This window comes from Crocodylus siamensis, chromosome 1, assembly GCF_052110815.1.
Source record: "Crocodylus siamensis isolate JL-2025a chromosome 1, ASM5211081v1, whole genome shotgun sequence".
In the NCBI taxonomy this organism is placed as follows: Eukaryota; Metazoa; Chordata; order Crocodylia; family Crocodylidae; genus Crocodylus; species Crocodylus siamensis.
Genome location: NC_143395.1, coordinates 40,310,937 through 40,328,880, shown reverse-complemented (window position 1 = coordinate 40,328,880; position 17,944 = coordinate 40,310,937). Strand labels below are relative to the sequence as shown.

The window sequence follows — 17,944 nt, the reverse complement described above, 5'->3', positions numbered from 1 at the left end:
GAACTCCAACTCCCTGGTAGCCCCTGTTCCTGGAAACATGATTTGCAACAGCCTGCCATATGGGTTATAAAGGAGCTGGATAAGTGAGATCACAGGAAACCTTGAATTTAGTAAAACATAACCTTCTTCACAAATAGCTTTTACTTTAACTGAATCAGACTATTTAAATGGATGAAAAATGTTTGTCTGATCTTTATTAATTACTTTTAGTTTTTAATAGTAAATACCGTATTTTTCGGACCGTAAGACGCACCTGACCATAAGATGCACCCAGTTTTTATGGCAGGAGAGACTATGTGTGCCGGTGGCCGGCCATTTTTATTGCCGGCTCCCGGCCACCGGCACGGGCGCCGGCTTCCGGTGTAAACAAGCGGCGGATGTCCCACTCAGGCTCCGCCGCCTCCGCGGGCAAGCTCCGCCCCGTCTCCCCGGGACACGGCATAAACAAGCGGCGGGTGTCCCGCTCGGGCTCCGCCGCCTCCGCGGGCAAGCTCCGCCCCGTCTCCCCGGGACACACACCTTCGGACCATAAGACGCACCCTCGTTTTCCCCCCACTTTTGGGGGGAAAAAAGTGCGTCTTATGGTCCGAAAAATACGGTAGTACACAAACCTAGGCTTTTTCTTTTCGGTGCACCTTCCAAGGTATTAAGGAACTAACTACAATCTAATGGCTTAGTCTTCCTGAAATTTTTTTCCCCCTGAGGTAGTCAAAGCAGGCAGTGTTTATATGCAACTGCTGGTTCAACTTGAAGGAAAGTGCCTTTCTTCATGGAAGGACCAATGTGGTGGTCGTCTCTAGCAAATCCATTCAGGACTTGAGGGGACTGGGTATGTCTTTCACAGAGTTTCAGTAGGTGCTATCTGTAGTAACGTAAGAACACCTCTCTGAAATGAGTGCCTATCAATGAGAGTCTTTTTCAGAAGTCTTTTTTGTGAGAAGGATTACGTTGGTATCTTCACTAACATGGTGCTCATAGTACCTGGCTGGAGAAGATGTTCGGTCAAAGACAGAAAATGGTTTCCATGTAATTGGTTGAATAACAGGTACCAGATTTACTGAAAGAACCATGTCTTCCATGTAATTATAGCAGTTTTAAATGTAAAGAGTAGTTAGCTGTCTTAGTCTGAAGGCAGGCAGAAGGCAGGGCAGTATACTATATTATATACTATATTAAAACAGCATATTATAACCTATCACCGTCAGAGAGTCATGATGTTTTTCTTCTCTCATATGCTTCATTTCCCCCTCTACACATCATCATTAATGTGGTGGAGCCACGCAACTGCTTTATCATTGATGCTTACTGGGTCCTCATCCTGGGTGTGTGGGTGTGCTGCACACATGAGGAGGAGGTGGTCAGCAATTTGTGGTGTGTCACCACACTCACATATTGGATTGTCCTTTAAGCCAATTTTATTGTGTGAGACATTAAAGCATCCAGCTCCAGAGTAAATCTTTAGTTTAATCCATAAATTGTGCTGGAGCTTGTACCTAGGTTGATAGGCTGTTGGGTTGCTTATGAAGTGCTTGAGATGAGAATCAGTCTCATCCCACTTTTTGTGGTGATCACGTGTCCATAGGGTACTGCTCCCACTTCCACACTGTTGCAACAGTACCTATGCTTCCCACCTAAATGGGTGTTTCAACTTTAGTTGCTTAAGTACTGGTTGTTCTAAGACTTCATGAAGCAGGCGCTTCTCATTTTGTTGGGCATGCTGAGCAAGGCCCAGAGTTGCCTTCTGTCTTCTTAGTTGGGGAGGTAATGACTCTGATAGTATTGGCAGCATATGGACAGGAGTATATTTTATACTCTGTTACAATTCTCATTGCTGAGTTCAGGCTATTTTACTGGTGTAGCTACTGTGCTCCTCATACTTAACAGCAGTATTCAGCAGGTGTGTATACTAGTACAGGTATTGATGTCCTTTGAGTGGTGAAATTTTGGCTCTCCAGGTTGTTCCTGCCAGTCATCTTATAGCATCCAGAGTTATTCCCAGGTACACTGGGTTATCTGTGAAGAAAAGCTCATTACCATTCAGGTCAATCTTTATCATTTTATGTGCCATAGCATTACAGAGGTGGAACAGTGATGTGGTGGTTTTTGATTGATTCAGCTTGAGTCTCCATTGGTGCAGATAAGGGGCTACTGTATTCATATGCTGAGACAAGGCAATTTCTATCTTTGGGATGGACTTGTCAAAAGTGGAGGGGATCAATGAGAGCCACTTCCACATAGTGATCCTGGTAATATTTCTGATGGCCAAGTGCTCCCAAATCAACAAAAACACCAAAGCATACAAAGATAAAGATACAGACATTGTTTTTGCCATGTGAAAGAAGAAACCAAAGGTGAACAGTGCCAAGTCACCTGCATAGGCATACTGTGATGGGTGGAACGTCAGATATATAGATGTTAAAAAGGGTGGCTGCTAGCACCGACACATTACACAGATGCTTGTATCTGCTTCTATCTCCTCCACCGGTGAAGAGGATGAAGGATCTGTTTGATATTATATTAGTGATAAAGACCACCATTCTTCAATTTAGGATCATCGTGAGTAGTTTGTACTCTAGTCATTTCAGCCAGATGGTATCATATACAGCTGTTAAATCTACCAGCACAGTACCTGTTTTTTCCCTCCTTTGAAAAGCATTGTCAATATCTTGAGTAAGCCTTACTGCCCGGTAATGGTGCATATATTTTTGCAGAATCCTGTCTGTTCTGGTGGTAACTGTGGATCAGTGATGTTAGTCACCTTATTTAGGATCAGTCTTTCCAGCAAGTTGTAGACAACTGATAACAAAGATATTGGTCTGTAGCTAATAGGGTTATCAACATTCTTGCCTGGTTTGGGTCATGCAATCATGTGAATGCGTCTCCAGAATTTGGGTCTTTCGTTTCTTCACGTACATGATGACAGGAACTCCTTCGGTCAGTCTCTTAGGCAGGGTCCCATATTCTGGATAGATATTATCTAATCCTGCAGCTTTCGGGGGTTTGGTAGAGGCTATGGCAGTTCTCATTTGTGAATGAACCAGTGAGATGCAGGTTCTCAGTGGACTAGCATTTCATTGCAGTTGCTTGGTACTTGATCTCTTTGGAGAAGTTCTCATCAGGATTTGTGAACCTGCTGTTCTGGATACATTGTTCCGCTATTGAGTGCTTTCACAAGACATTGCTGTTTGGACTTGCCTTCTCCAGAGAGCCTTTTGATTTTGTTCCCAGCTTTCTTGCTGGAGTGTGTGAAGTCAATATAGTTTACCATTTCTACCCAATGTTCTCCTTTTATGGTGTTAATATGGTCCTGGAGTCTTTCTGTTGCATCAGTGATGCTGCTGCTATTGCTTGAGGTAGTGATTGTATGTAGATAGTTGTTACAGGTTGGTACTATCAGGGACTGTAGTTGACTGAAGCCATACAGTATTGTCACCTTGGGCTTTTTTTTTGGTCAAACCTGTGACAAAGAACTCATAGGTAGCATTAAAATATATCACATTGGTCAACTTGGGTAATTTGATTGCTAACTTTTCTGTTTTGATGAGGAAGTCAGGCCATTGTGCTTTTTTGAAGTTCCAGCTAGGAATCTGACAGTTCTCAGTGATTGTAATGAGGCAGTCAGTGATTGTGATCAGAGATGGACGATATTGGGATAAAGGAAAGTTTCCTAACCTGGCCTTCAAAGCGATAGCAGTGCCTGCATCTTCCAACTGAACATAGAGGGCTTCATATCCTTCAAAAGCATTTTTCCTGGAACAAACTGCCAAAAAGCAAGCAGTTGCTATACTAGTACAAGAAACCCACACAGAGGACCCTGCCAAACTGAAGCTCAGAGGCTACTGCTTGGCTACTCATGTTGTGAGTAAATAACATGGCCTCACCACCTTCATTAAAGCTGGTATCCAGTACGAAAATCCTAAAACATCTCCAGCAGACAACACAACACAGTAGGCACCTGTAAAACTAGGCAATTACAACATCATGAATATGTACAAACCACATAGAGACAAACTCTGCAACCCAAACATATACCAGTCCTACCAACACCAGCAATCTATTCAGATGACTTCAACAGCCACCATACTGAATGGGGTTATGCTACATGAAATCTGTATGATCTCACTCTTTGAAGTTGGTCAAAGCCCATTCATAATCTCCTATATTGCCCCAAACAGAAATGGACATTTCACTCAGACATACAGTGAACTGAGACAAACCCTGACCTAAACCCAAACCCTGTTGGCTTTACAGGCATGATGTACCCTCTGATTAAAGATACGTTAATGAATGATCATGTGTCCAAGGTGTTAAAACACATGGATGTAAAGTAACAAGAGAGATTCTTTTGTCCTTGTCACAGGATTGGTATGGTGGCAGGTCAGAGTGGAGTCTGACTCTGGCTCTGATTTGAGTGGGTACAATGTTGAGACTGTATTGTAAGTATAGTAATTGTTGCTCCAGATCTTTAGAGTTCATGCCAGTCAGTGGAATCACAGCAGATATGATCATAACATAGAATGTGAATCTAATGGTATGGGATGATGGCATGAAGGCAACTGTAGTGGTATACTGGTTTCCAATAAAATGTGGTGGCAATGTGGGCATTGCAAAATTTCACGGTGGTGTCCAAGAAATAAATATGCTGGGTGGAGTATTCAAGAATCAGTTTGGACCCAACCATAAACAATATCTCTCCAGCAACAAACTACTGAACTTCTACTCTCAGCTAGCCACCAGGCCTTACAACAGACTGAAATGTCAGCTGCACCCTTCTGATCAACTCAGACCATGTCGTCACAGGACCACACAACACAGGTTATGACATTGGGGATTTATTCACCTGCTCCTGTGCCAATGTCATATATGCCACCGAAGTGATCCTTTTCTGTCTACATTGGGCAGACAGGGCATACCCTATGTGAATTCCAGAAAGATGCAAAAGTCTGTTTCAGAACACTTTAACTTCCTTGAACATTCCATCACTTACCTCAGGATAGCTGTTTTTAAACAACCAAAATTAAAAAACCTGAATGCATAATTTGTGGAACAAGAAATCATCCACAGACTGTACTGTATTAAGAATGGTTTCAAAAGAGACTTTGTATTCTTATCCCAGTACATGGACTAGCTTTAATAACTGCTCTAAGGTTAAGCAGTTTGTTTATTCCTTTTGATCTCTTCAGCCTACCTTCACCTCTCTCAATGGTGCTGTCTTCCCATACCCCAAACCCCAGCTTTTCCCTTCTTTATATTTTTTTCTGATTAGTAGCCTTCCTCCCTCCATGTCCTGTCATAGTATCTGACAAAGTAGGCCATAGCTTATGAAAGCTTCTGTTTCTCATAATTAGGGACCCACGTAAATCTTGATTTCATGGATTTCACGGAAACCGCAAAATCCGGGGTTGCTGGTAAAAGCCATAGGAAAAAAAACCTTATTAAGGTTTTATTATATCTTCACCTCCTGGGTGTGGGGGGTTCATAGCCTTCACTGGACAGGAAGGTACCAGCTGGCGGGACAGTATGAAGGGGGCAGCAGATAAGATGACAGCTGCCTCTCACCCTTCCTTTCCACCAATCACTGCTGCGGGGTGGGGTCTTTTTGTCAATGAGTGCCGAGGGGTGGGGCCACCACACAATGCCCACGTAATGGGCTCTTCATACCAGGACAAAGCCACAAAAATGTTTTTTTTTTTAACTTGTCCTTTTTGAAGGACAAGTTAAGTAATTCCTTATTCATAATAAGTTACTCTATAAAGTTTTATCCTGCCCTGCCTTCTTCCTAGCTTTTAATTTGACATCTTTCATGATGCCACCATCTGGCTTCAGCTATGTATGCTTTGTAATCTATTCTAGAGTAAAAAACAAAACATTTATTGTAGAATAATTTATTTTTACTATCATTAATGAATTGGAGCTAAAGAGACTCAGGCCAAAACTTTATCTCACTGCAAACACGTTTAAGTTGTAGTTGGACACCTAAATGTGATCCTATTGCAACCTGCTGAAGTCCCTAAATAATCATTAGTGAAATTGATAGGTAACTTCCTTTTTGCTGTTTTTTTTCTTTTTTTTTTTTTTTCTGTGATTTTAAGCCTGATGGTAAGATGGTATACTACAGAAGTTTTAGGGACTCATAAAATGTGGAACCAGATCACACTTAGGTACTTGAGAGATAGAATAGGGGAAAAGCCCCCAAGTTGCTACAGAACAAAACACCACTAGTACTACCACCACCAACAAACAATTTAGAAGTATTTGGCAAGATTGTACTCAAGTTACTTAGAAAGAAAAGCACCAGAAAACCACTAGAACTATTATGCACATGTAAGAACCAACAGTGTATAATTGTCACAAATCCATAGGTATCTTTATCCAAAAAATAAACCCAATTTATTAAGAATATTTGAAATGGAGATTGTTTAGAGGAAAGTGTGTTTTTTAACACTGAATGGGTATGCTAATTCTGATATAAGAATATTATACTGTATGTGTACGTACAGACATTACACTTAGATTGACTTAATTAGGATTAGGTTGATCTAAATGGTGCCTGTGCAGATGTTTGAATGGCTTAAATTGGGCCAAAATGATGACTAACCCAATCCAATGAATACCTGCATGTGTTCAGAACACAACCCTGGGGTTGAGAGAGCCCAACCATTCAGCCTGGCATCAGTCATGAGCAATTCCTATGCCATCATGCTGACTGGGTTTCTTTCTGTCTTGTCTGCCCCTCCCCTCACCCTGAATTACTTATACTAGGTACCCTGTACAGCACCTGACACTGACAAACACCTGTACACATCTCTCCAGTCTGAGCATGCGGCTTAAAGTGCTTAAGTCATCATAGCCCAGATGCAGTGAACATTTATATGCATCTCAAACTGAAGATGAAAAAGTTGACTCACTAAAGTTTGTCTAAAGATTTCACTTGCTGCCACATTTCTTTAGGTTAGGAGATGAAGAGAAGTTAAATATTTATGGGAACAGAGACAAAATGAAAGACATTTTAAAAGCAACAGATCAACTCTAGAGTCTGTTGGCTATGGTACTCTTCAGGTATGGGAGAATCACTGATTCAGTAGGTAGTGAGAAGGACAAGTTATATGGAACAGTCAGTAACAATGGTAACTTGGACCCATTCCAACAAAAGTCTTTTAATACAGTCAAATACAGAGTTATGTATCTAGGAAATAGGAGTGATGGTTGTTAAGTTGTTAAATGACCAGGACCAAATACAAAGGGAAGTGGTGGGTTTTTCATTTCTTGATGACAGACACTAGATATCTTAACCTAAGTTTATATTTTAACCAAACAGATGATGATTTAGCCCAGTCATTTGCAATCAGGGTGCTAAAGCATTCTGGGATACATTTTAAGGATGTTCTGGGGTGCTCTGCAATATTAATATTGTTAGGTATGCCAACATGTATGTATGATTCACAAGATAAACCCAGGAATCCACAGTATCAAAAACTTTCAGCCCTGAGATAATCTTTCTGAACTTTGCAATAGAAGGCTTGCTCTGTTATTTGTTTGCTCTTTGCTGTCACTCAAAACGTGAGTGACAGCAAAGAGCTGGCATTTTCTGAGGGGTGCTTTGTGTCAAATGGGGTGTTTTGAATCTGAAAAGGTTATGAACCATTGCTTTAGCTGAACATGTGATATGTCTTTACATTATCTTAATATTTAAGACAACCAGACTGCATGACCTAGAGTTCTGTTATGGCTTTAAATATTTAATAATCTATATCCTGTGTCCTATTGTATGTGCTAAGATATGGCACTATTTATCTCATACTTACCTCAAAGGAGCGGGGAGCGGGACAGAGCTATGGGCAGCTTGTCCGAGGGAGGGTGGGGCTGGCTTCCAACTGCTGTGTGCACTCTGGGACGGGGCTGGGGCACAGAGGGAACATGCCCCTCAGATCTTTATGTGGGATGGGGACAGATATAGCCTGGCTGCTGTGGGCTTGGGAGCACCCTGCCCTGCTGCCTTCCCCCTGGGGCCCTCCACTACTCCATTTTCTAGACATATATTCCTCCCTCTGAGTAAAGCAAAAATTAGCTAATGCTTATTTTGACCACATTATAATTTAATACTGCCTTATCCCTTTGTCTATATATAAGTTCTTATTTTAAACTAATGCAAATATAAGTCAAAAGGAATAGAATAAGATGTCATTATGTATCAGGAAATAGCATTGTGAAATAACATCATGTTAACAAATTTCCTGTTTTCTAGAATGTACAACATGGCCTATTTCTAATATGTGTTTAAAGGCCAAAGGGTGATTTTCATGCAGAGTAACGGTCATGTCATGACCCTGCAAAAGGTCCATGAATGAATCTGGCTATCACTGAAAAGTCTCAGTAAGATTACTGACTTGAGATCCATTTCTAAGGATTCCTGTGAAAGCTTGAGGCAGAGAGGAGAGGAGAAATCAGAAATAAAAAACAATTATAAATTTCATAATTTGTTTCTCATCTTCACTGTCAGGGGAAAAAAGCAATCTCTACTCTCTTGAGAATTCAAGATATTAAAAAACATGGAATGACAGAAGAATTACATAATAGGAGGAAAAAATACAGTACTTGTATTTTCAGTTAACCAGAAGTTAAAAACATAATTGCAGTCATTAAAAACACAGTGAAAGCTCCTAGTTATACATACCCTCTTGCAAAGCAGTAGTGTTTATGCAATATATTTTGAAGAGCTATTTACAAAGCATTAAAGTCTTAAGTCTAACAGTAGTGAACTTATAAACTGTCAGTTTACCTTTATAAGATGGCAAGTGATGTTTGGGGAAAAAGGTAACATCACTTAAAGGAAAAATCAAATGTACCATTCATTGTATTCAGATGAATTACTGTTTGATCACCATTAGTAAAGCATAAGCAGTGAAACCTGAGTTTTGCTAACCCATGCCAAGCAAAATTTCCTTAGGGGAGGAGGCAAAACATTCTGTTTCCTTCAGCAAAGAGTTAGTCAGTGACATACTAAGGTAGTTATTTTACTACTTTTCATCTCTTTTTCAATACTCACTTATATTATAAGGTATTGTCGTAATTTAAAATGATCTTCATTTGTCAGATGAACAAAGTCACGTGTCCCATGATAATTACCAAGCTCATAGTTTATCAAGCAGTTGTGATACTCATCTTGCTATATGAGGTTGAGATGTACAGGAGACATCTAAAGTTGTTGGAGAAATATCATCAATGCTGCCTGCATTAGATCCTCTGAATCCAGTGGGAAGACAGATGTACCAGCATTATCATCCTTCTGCAAGCAACAAGTATTGAGGTGATGATCATCCAATATCAACTTCATTGGGCTGGCCATACCAGATGTCCAACACCAGACTCCTGAAGCAACTTTTATTCTTCCATCTCAGCCAAGGCGTAGGCTCAAGAAGAGCGTAGAGAAAGCACTTCAGGGACATCCTCAAGGCCAACTTTAAAAAATTCAACATTGATGTCAATTCATGGGAGACTAGCACCTGGCCCATGCCAAATGAAGGAAAAATCTGCTGCAGGGATCTCAGTATTTTGCAACTTCATGACAACAACAGGAGACTGAAAAGTGGGAACAGCAGAAATAATGTGTCATGGAGCAAATCAAGAATCTAGTTCCACCCCACATGGAAACACGTGTCTGAGATGCAGTAGAATCTCTCAATCCCAGATAGGCATCATTAGCCACCATCGGACACACAAATAAGGCAATAATGCAAGACAGTCATCCTCGACATTGAGGGATAGCTGAAGAGAAGATATGCATTTAAACACTTTATAAATTTTAGAAGAAATAATCCAAACACAGACTGTTATCTGACTCATTCCTTAGACTCTGTCTTGAAGTGGGATTAGAATTGAACTTTAACAGATATTATATTTAAGCACAAACACTACTTGCAGACATGAAAAATAAAACAAAACACACTTTACTTTAAATTGAGCATGCTCCCGCACAGAACCCAGTGCACACCCAGCAGAAGCAACACATTATTTTGACCTGGCTCTGCAGCATCTGTATTGATTGGATGCTTTAGTGGGGCTTTTTTTGACACTTTTATGTAATAGCTGATTTAATCAGCTTTAGCTAAAAGTGCCAAAAAATCCTGCTGAACTGCCTGATGTATACCGACACTTTGGAGCCTGGTTAAACTAACACGCTGGTTCTTCTAGTAAATCACGTTTTTTCCCCATGTCTGCTAACAGCCAAAAAGATTAGCTTCTAAAGTTGTGTGTGCAAAACCGATCTTGATTACAAGCACATATATATTTGATCATCTGTAATAAGTAGGCCTGTGCAAAGTGGCTAGTATTCGCTTCGGATTCAGTCAATTCGGGGGACAGTGATTCGATTTGGTGATTCAAATCACTGTCATGATTCAATTTGGCCGACTCTGATACAGAGATTTGGCAGCAGCCGAATCTCTGAATCAGCCAGGCCAGGCCCATCCTTTGCCCCTCTCCCAGCCCAGCAATAGCTGCCCTGCCCACCCCAGCTCCCAGCATTTGGGGTGTGGGGGGGAAGCACCAGCTCAGCAGGTGCTGCTAGGCAGGGAGTGATCCCTGCTGCTCCCCACTGCCCCGCACTGCATGGGGGGCTCTGAATGAGCCCCTGAACTCCCCCTGCTCCCCCAGCCCCCTTGTGGGTGCCTCGCACAGGCCAGCACTGGCCATTTAGGGGAAAAAAACCCTAAAGAAACCCTGGGACTCACCACGCCTGCTGGTGGGGGCAGGCAATCCCCACTGCCCCACACCACATGGGGAGCTCTGCATGAGGCCCTGAAGCCCCAAGGCTGCACCAGGAGTGGTGAGTCCCACGGCTTTTCTTTTTTTTCTTAAAGGACCAGAGTCCTGGCAGGTGGGGCAGCTGTGGGGGGGCCCAGGGAGCAGGGGAAAGGTTGAGGGGGTTCATGCAAAGCATCCCATTCAGTACAGGGCAGTGGGGATCGCCCCTTGCCCAGCAGCACCTGGTGAGCACCAGAGCTTTTTTTAAAGTACTGAGCTGGGGCAGGCAGGGGTAACCATGGGGGGCTGAGGGAGTGGGTGGAGGTCATGGGGGGCTGGGGAGAATGGGGGGTCAGAGGGGCTGTCAGGGGTCCCCCCATGGTCCCTTCCCCCAGCACTCCCTTCCCTGCCCCTAGTACTTACCAGCTCGGAGTGGCTTTAGCTCCCTGCTACAGCCACCAGGTACTGCTCCAATCATCAAAGCTCTCCAAATCTTTGCCAAATTGATCCCCTGATTCAATTCAGATTCTGCCACTGAACTGGGCTGAAACTCCTCCAAATCGAATCACCACCTGAAGCTTTGCATAGTTCTAACAATAAGTGGGATTTTTTTTGCTTGCCTGTTGTCCTTGTAAAGGAGATTTTTGTAATGAATTATTCATCTTGTTCTTCTAAAATATATTTGTTGTTATTATTAGTCTGTATGGAATGTAGTCAATAATTTTCCCAGAGGATAGAATACTCTATCTTCTATTTTAAGATAAAAATGAACTCTTTTTATTCCTTTTGATGTTTTTTCATGATAATATTTGCTAAGTCCTCTGTCGATAGGTTACTTACTCAAAAACAAACAATTAGATATTTGTTCTCTTTTCTATTCACAATAAAGTACTGTGAAGAAATGAGCTGAACATTTGAATGACTAGCTGTAGTGCAAAACTTTCTTCAGGATAAACAGCTAGTAAACTATTCATAGTTTTACATTAGTTGCTAATGCATTACAGTTCTCAGAGACATCTTGCATGCTGTAATAATGTATTTTCTCTTTACCTTCGTCTTCTGTTTTACTTAAGTCTAAATAACAGTTTTTGCTGTACTCTTTCTTCAGTGAGATTCCTTTTTTCCCCCCAGGTTGACTGGCATGAATCTGCCTTCTCCGGTTATCAGCAGTAAGAACTGGTTACGACTCCATTTCACATCAGACAGTAACCACCGACGAAAAGGATTTAATGCCCAGTTCCAAGGTAAGAAATACACAATGTGTGGCACCTAAAATTCCTTTTTCCCTAGGTGTGAATAGAAGTGACTGCGTTGGAAATTTATGTTTAGATACCGCAAATATCTTCAGTAAATGGTTGCCAGCTATTCTGCTGCACTTAAATGGAGTAGCAGCTGCTACCACCATATAATAAAATACCTTTATTTGGTGGGATGGAGGGCAGGGAAGGTGGACATTTTATGCTGCTTACTTCAAAGTAATAGCATTTCACATAAGACAAATCTCTAAGGCTATCTTAGTATCATTATGCCCCTTTATATATCCAAGACCTGTTCAGACCTTGAATACTGTGCCCAGTTCTGGTCCTCATACCTTTAAAAAGGATATAGAAGAACTAGAGAAGGTACAGAGAAGGGCAACAAGGATAGTTAGAGGTATGGAGGAGTTTCCATATGAGGAGAGACTATAAAACAGACACTCAAGCAAGGACACGATAAGGGTTTACAAAATACTTAATGGCAAAGAGAAAGTAAACAAGCATTTATTATCTACTGTTTTTCCTAATAGAAGAACTAGGGGTCAAAAAATTTAAACTAATAGGCTGAGTCCAGACAAGCATGGATGTGCACTTTGCGGCACCTTAAAGGCCTACTCATTTGGATGCATCCATAGATGGTAACTTTAAAACTAACAAAAAAGTTCTTTTTCACAAAGTGGCAACATCTACATAAGATGTTGACTGAGCAGTTGTTACTGTACAGTCATTTAGTACTTGCATACACAAGTACTAAATGACTGTGTAGTAACCGGAGTTACCGTGCAGTAGCATCCTCAAACAGCTTTTTGGTGATGCTGACTATGTAGTATCACTTGTTATTTCTGCACAGTAGCATTGTGTCATGCTTTGTGCCACACAATGGTACTGCACAGTCTATGTCTCATGTGGATGTGGCCAGTGTGTAACTAAAGTATGGAACTCCTTGTCATCAGATGTTGTGGAAGCTGACAGTTCAACTTCAAAAAGGGACTGGAGAAATTACTGGAGGAAAAAGGCATCAGTAGCTATTGACTGTTGGAGTTGAATTAGAACTCCCTAGATTTTACATGTTGGAGACTTCAAGTGAGAAAGGAACAATGTGGGGGAAGGGTGGGGGGGACATGACAGAGGGTACCAGGCAAAATAGACTGATAGTCTGATCCAGTACATGGTAGTTCTTATGTTCTTACATGAGTTTTTCCTTTCTTCATAAATTGAGTTATTTTAGTTCCTTGCTTTAAAAACATGAGTAGAATGCAACTTGCAAAAAGCTACTCTGAACACAGATTGCTGTACTCTAAGTTTTCTCCTCCATTGCTCAAAATCAAGCTCTGTACTGCAGGCTACATTCATTATTCAGCATTTTAACCCCACCCCAACCTAGTATAAAGCACATTTCAGAGTTCTGAATAGATCTGCATGTGCACCTGTCTTAGAAAAGAAGAGGGTGTCAATGCAACTGTCACTTTTTGTTTATGTCCAACTGGATATTCATCAAAATGCAATTTTTCTAAAATGGGATCTTTATTGATTTTTGTACTTGATAAATCATCACTCAAAATCAATGGCTTAGTAATTAAATTGGAAAGAAAACAAAAGACTATCCAGTGACTCACGCATACAAATGAAGTATGAACCTCAACCCCTTTGCTTACACAAGCCATTTGTTACTCCCTATTCCCACAAACAGATAGTTCCCTCCGCTTCCTACAATGTTTAAACTCTTGAATAGCTTATCTGACTTTTTTACATTCCACGATAGGATCAGCATCCATTTGTGTGTTTCAAATACACTATGTTGTGTGCAGTCTTCTAATGACTATATGCTATATGAAAAATAAAACCAACTGAACTTACTTGAAACAATATTTATTGTGACTGTACCTTTAAAATGATTATAAACATATGCTGTATTTCTTTTTCTTTAACTGAAAAATGCAAATAATAGTTCCCAGAAACTTTAAAAATGGCTTTGGTAAAAATTAAGTACTTAGAGTTTATGCAGTTTATTGAGACTGCAGTGATGCTGCTGATGGTACTTGAGAACTGAAGTGCATATAGCATTCTATCCTTGATCCTGTTTTTCAGTAGTTGTAGTTGTGATCATTCTGCCCACCGGCCAAGAAATTTAGGATCTATAGAACAGTCAGGGTGGGATTCTGGCAGAATAATGAGATAACATTGCAATATATATACGGGGGAGGGAGGAAAGGGGGGAGATGTATCTAGAGGAATTATACATTATATACATTACAATTTTACACAATGGAATTACATTATGAAGGAAAACCTAAATGAGCATGCCCCAATGAGTATGCATGTACACATGCATAAATATGTGCCACTGCTTTTTGTCCCAGAGCAACACACATGCACACATGCTCCAGAGTGGGGTAAAATGACCCAGGTGGGGTAGGGGAGGCTGGGGCTAGCACAGGTGCTGGCCCCATCAGCCCTACCTGGGGACCACCTGGGACAACAGCCGTGCCAAGCTGCTGATTCTGGAGGTGCTGCTGCTGTTTCTGGCAGCTGCTGTTTTTGGCGGTTCACAGTGCTGCTGCATGTGCTATGCTGGGTTTTTTTAGTGGCAGTTTTTCCACAAACAGATAGTTCCCTCAGCTTCCTATAAATAAGCAGTGCAGTGAATGAGTGCACGTGTACTGTGTGCAGCTCATCAACTGCTACAAGGGGCCCCAAACCACACATGCACACTTATCTGGAGACTGTAAGGTATGTGATGCTCTCTATACACCTGAAATTTTGTTTGAATACCAGCATAAAACTTCACTCTTAAGGAAAAGTGCACACAAATGACAAAATGAAATGGCTTAATACATGGCAAATTCTCCTTTTCAGTTACAAACCATAATTTGTACTAAGTCTTTTTACCATAAAGGCTTATGTATCATTGCTGTATTATGTATGAACACATTTCAATTCAGTGAATTTTAGCTATGCAGAATGTATTAATATATGTCAACAGCAAGTAAATGGATACTTACATTAGACTAATATAAGAAGTTAAGTGTTATTCACTAGAAAATTTCCATTCACCACTAAATGTAGACTTAAATCACAGTATTATTCAATATTCAGTTAATCAAACAGCTGTACTAATTCTTCATGTTGTTGTTGTATTTGTTAGTAACTAAGTAACAGTTTTAAAATATTTTATTATAGGCAGAGCTTGCAGTTATGCCTGTAACTAAGAATGCCTAATGCTTTCCATTTAAGATCTTTTATTTAGCTGTGTATAACTGCTACACTTCAACCATTTGACCTGAGTTTTTTCATTCTAGCTAACTCAGGCTGAATACTTGTTTAGATCATATCAGCAAAAAACAAACGCAAGTGTCTTCAGGGAAAGGCAGAGGGGGGCAAACTTAATTTAGACTATCATGTTACAGCCCTAGCTAAATTCCCTGTTGCAGTAGGACAGTGGGCAGTTGCATTAGACCAAGCCTAAAGCACATCTTTCCACACTGACAGAATCTGAACTGCATCCACAAACCATTTCTCAGACCAGATGTTCAGACACGTTCTAGGATAAAGACTCCCTGAATAACACCCCTGACTGCTTATGGATCCAGCTGCCTTCAGCTACAAGACCAGCATTGACCTGTCCTACTCTTTATTTACAGTTAAACTCTTTCTAAAGCCTACTTAATACTTAAAGTAAATACCATAGTAGCTTTTTAAAGGGATTTCTTAATTATACACACTTTACTGACAGAAAACACATGAGCTACAGCTCTAGCACAAATAGTACACATCTGCACTAAAGAAACTCCATATGTTTCCTCATCTTGGGAAACTTGGGACTCTTTACCCTGGAAAAGCGCAGGCTCAGGGGTGATCTGATGGCCAGCTACAAGTTTATCAGGGGTGACCACCAGCATCTGGGGGAACATCTGTTCACCAGAGCGCCCCATGGGATGACGAGGTCGAACGGTCACAAACTCCTGCAAGACCGTTTCAGGCTGGACATAAGGAAGAATTTCTTTACTGTCCGAGCCCCCAAGGTCTGGAACAGTCTGCCAGCGGAGGTGGTTCAAGCGCCTACATTGAACACCTTCAAGAGTAAATTGGATGCTTATCTTGCTGGGATCCTATGACCCCAGCTGACTTCCTGCCCTTTGGGCATGGGGCTGGACTCGATGATCTCCCGAGGTCCCTTCCAGCCCTAATGTCTATGAAATCTATGAAATCTTGTTTGTTTTTGGGCAACCCCTTTCAGAAGTCCAGGACCTTTATTCATCCCACTCTTCCTGCTTAGTGTTCTCTTTCTGCTTTGTGGAAAGAATATGTCTTTTATATTGTATCCATAACCATTTTTCCTCTAACTACATTTGGACTCTCCATGGTAAAAGTCTTGAGTGCAACTGTGGTTTCAAACCCTTTGAAGAATGCCAATAGCTCTACCAGGTAATGGGGGCATAAAGACATTTAAAAAACAACTCCCTCTCCCCTCCCCCCCCCCCCCAAAAAAAAGCTTTACTGAAAGAAGCAAAGCATTCCTTCAACCAGACTCCACGGCATGTGAATAGATTGGGTGCTTCAGTGGGGCTTTTTGGTGCTTTTAGCTAAAGCTGATTCAATTGGCTATTAGATAAAAGCACCAAAAAATCCCTACTAAAATGTCTGATCTGTACAGATGTTGGGTGAGCTGGACCCAACTAATGCACATGCCTTGTCTGGGCATGTGCTAGGGACAGCATGGGCGTGTGCTGAGTTTAAAGTAAAACAACATTTTTTTCTTTCTTTTTTAACATCTGGAAGCAGCCAGTGATTCTACTAGTAGTCTGCATTTCCTTTCTGGTTGAAGGTGGTCAGTGGCTGATGGATGTTGATGACCCTCATAATACTTTGCTACATGCGGGGTTGCGCTAGTAAATAGATGATCAGATTTGTTAGTATGCAACTGTAACTGATATTTACAAAAATCAAAACAAATAAAACAACCACTAGTTTAGGGATATGATATTCCCTAAACTGTCACAGCCTGTGTTTAAAGATTGTATTATAATACCTATTACAAACATCTACATGAAGGTTTGTTTTATATACCCACAAATGTCTGGCTAAGGTACATTCCATATGGCTGAAAACTGAAATGTAATTAGTAAGCAGTCTCCTTTTGAAATGTTAGTACTACCTTGAACAACTTTTTTGTAGAATGAACTATAATCACTTTTATGGGAGAACAAGCATATAATAACAAATTATAAACTTAATGGACCTAAACAAGCAGCCTGATCAAAAACTAAGCTATACAAACTTAATTCAGTTTTAGATGGTTGAAAGATTGATTAAAGCAGATTAAAATGCCATTGTTGCAATGCTATTTTGGCCTATCTTTGCAAGTAAAAGATTTAATCTTAAGATTTTAGCTTTTACTCAATATTGCTTCCAAGAAATAACAGTCTTCAAGCTAATTGAAAATGAAATGGTACCTATCATTGCTTACGCGTTTGAGACTCAAGTTTCAGCTCCAGGTTAAAATTAGTCACTTGAGAATTCTTGAACTACTAAATTTACCTTTGTTTGATTTTGTTACATTTTTACACTAAGAAAAGTAATCCTGTTGAACATTTAATAATGGTATTATACCACCAATGCCACTGTTATTTCACATAAGTGACTATCTAGATATGAGATTGCTTAAATTCACAAGAAACAATGGTGGGCAAGAACAGGGAGGTATAGAAGGACAGTAACAACACAAGTAACTTCAACACCATGGTCAGATATTACACATAAACCAGTTTAAGTGACCAGAAAATGGATTGAACCTGTAACAGAACAGATGTTCAGTGCACTTAAACCTGTTTGAAAATGGCTGAAACCAGTCTGAGATAAATCTGGTTGAATGTAGTATCAGACTTAACTGATTTGGCTCCAACCGGTTTATGCAATGTCTGCCCCAGACGCCTTGCTGGTTTGCA

General features: G+C 40.7%; 1 protein-coding gene across 1 annotated transcript in view; it reads left to right on the top strand.

Annotated features, from left to right (window-relative positions):
• CSMD1 (CUB and Sushi multiple domains 1) overlaps nucleotides 1-17,944 on the top strand; it is a 2,270,760-nt gene that overhangs the window by 1,308,416 nt on the left and 944,400 nt on the right. The window contains exon 6 of the mRNA XM_090033387.1: nucleotides 11,875-11,987. Coding sequence (XP_089889513.1) covers nucleotides 11,875-11,987 — 113 coding nt within the window. The remainder of the gene's footprint in view (nucleotides 1-11,874; nucleotides 11,988-17,944) is intronic.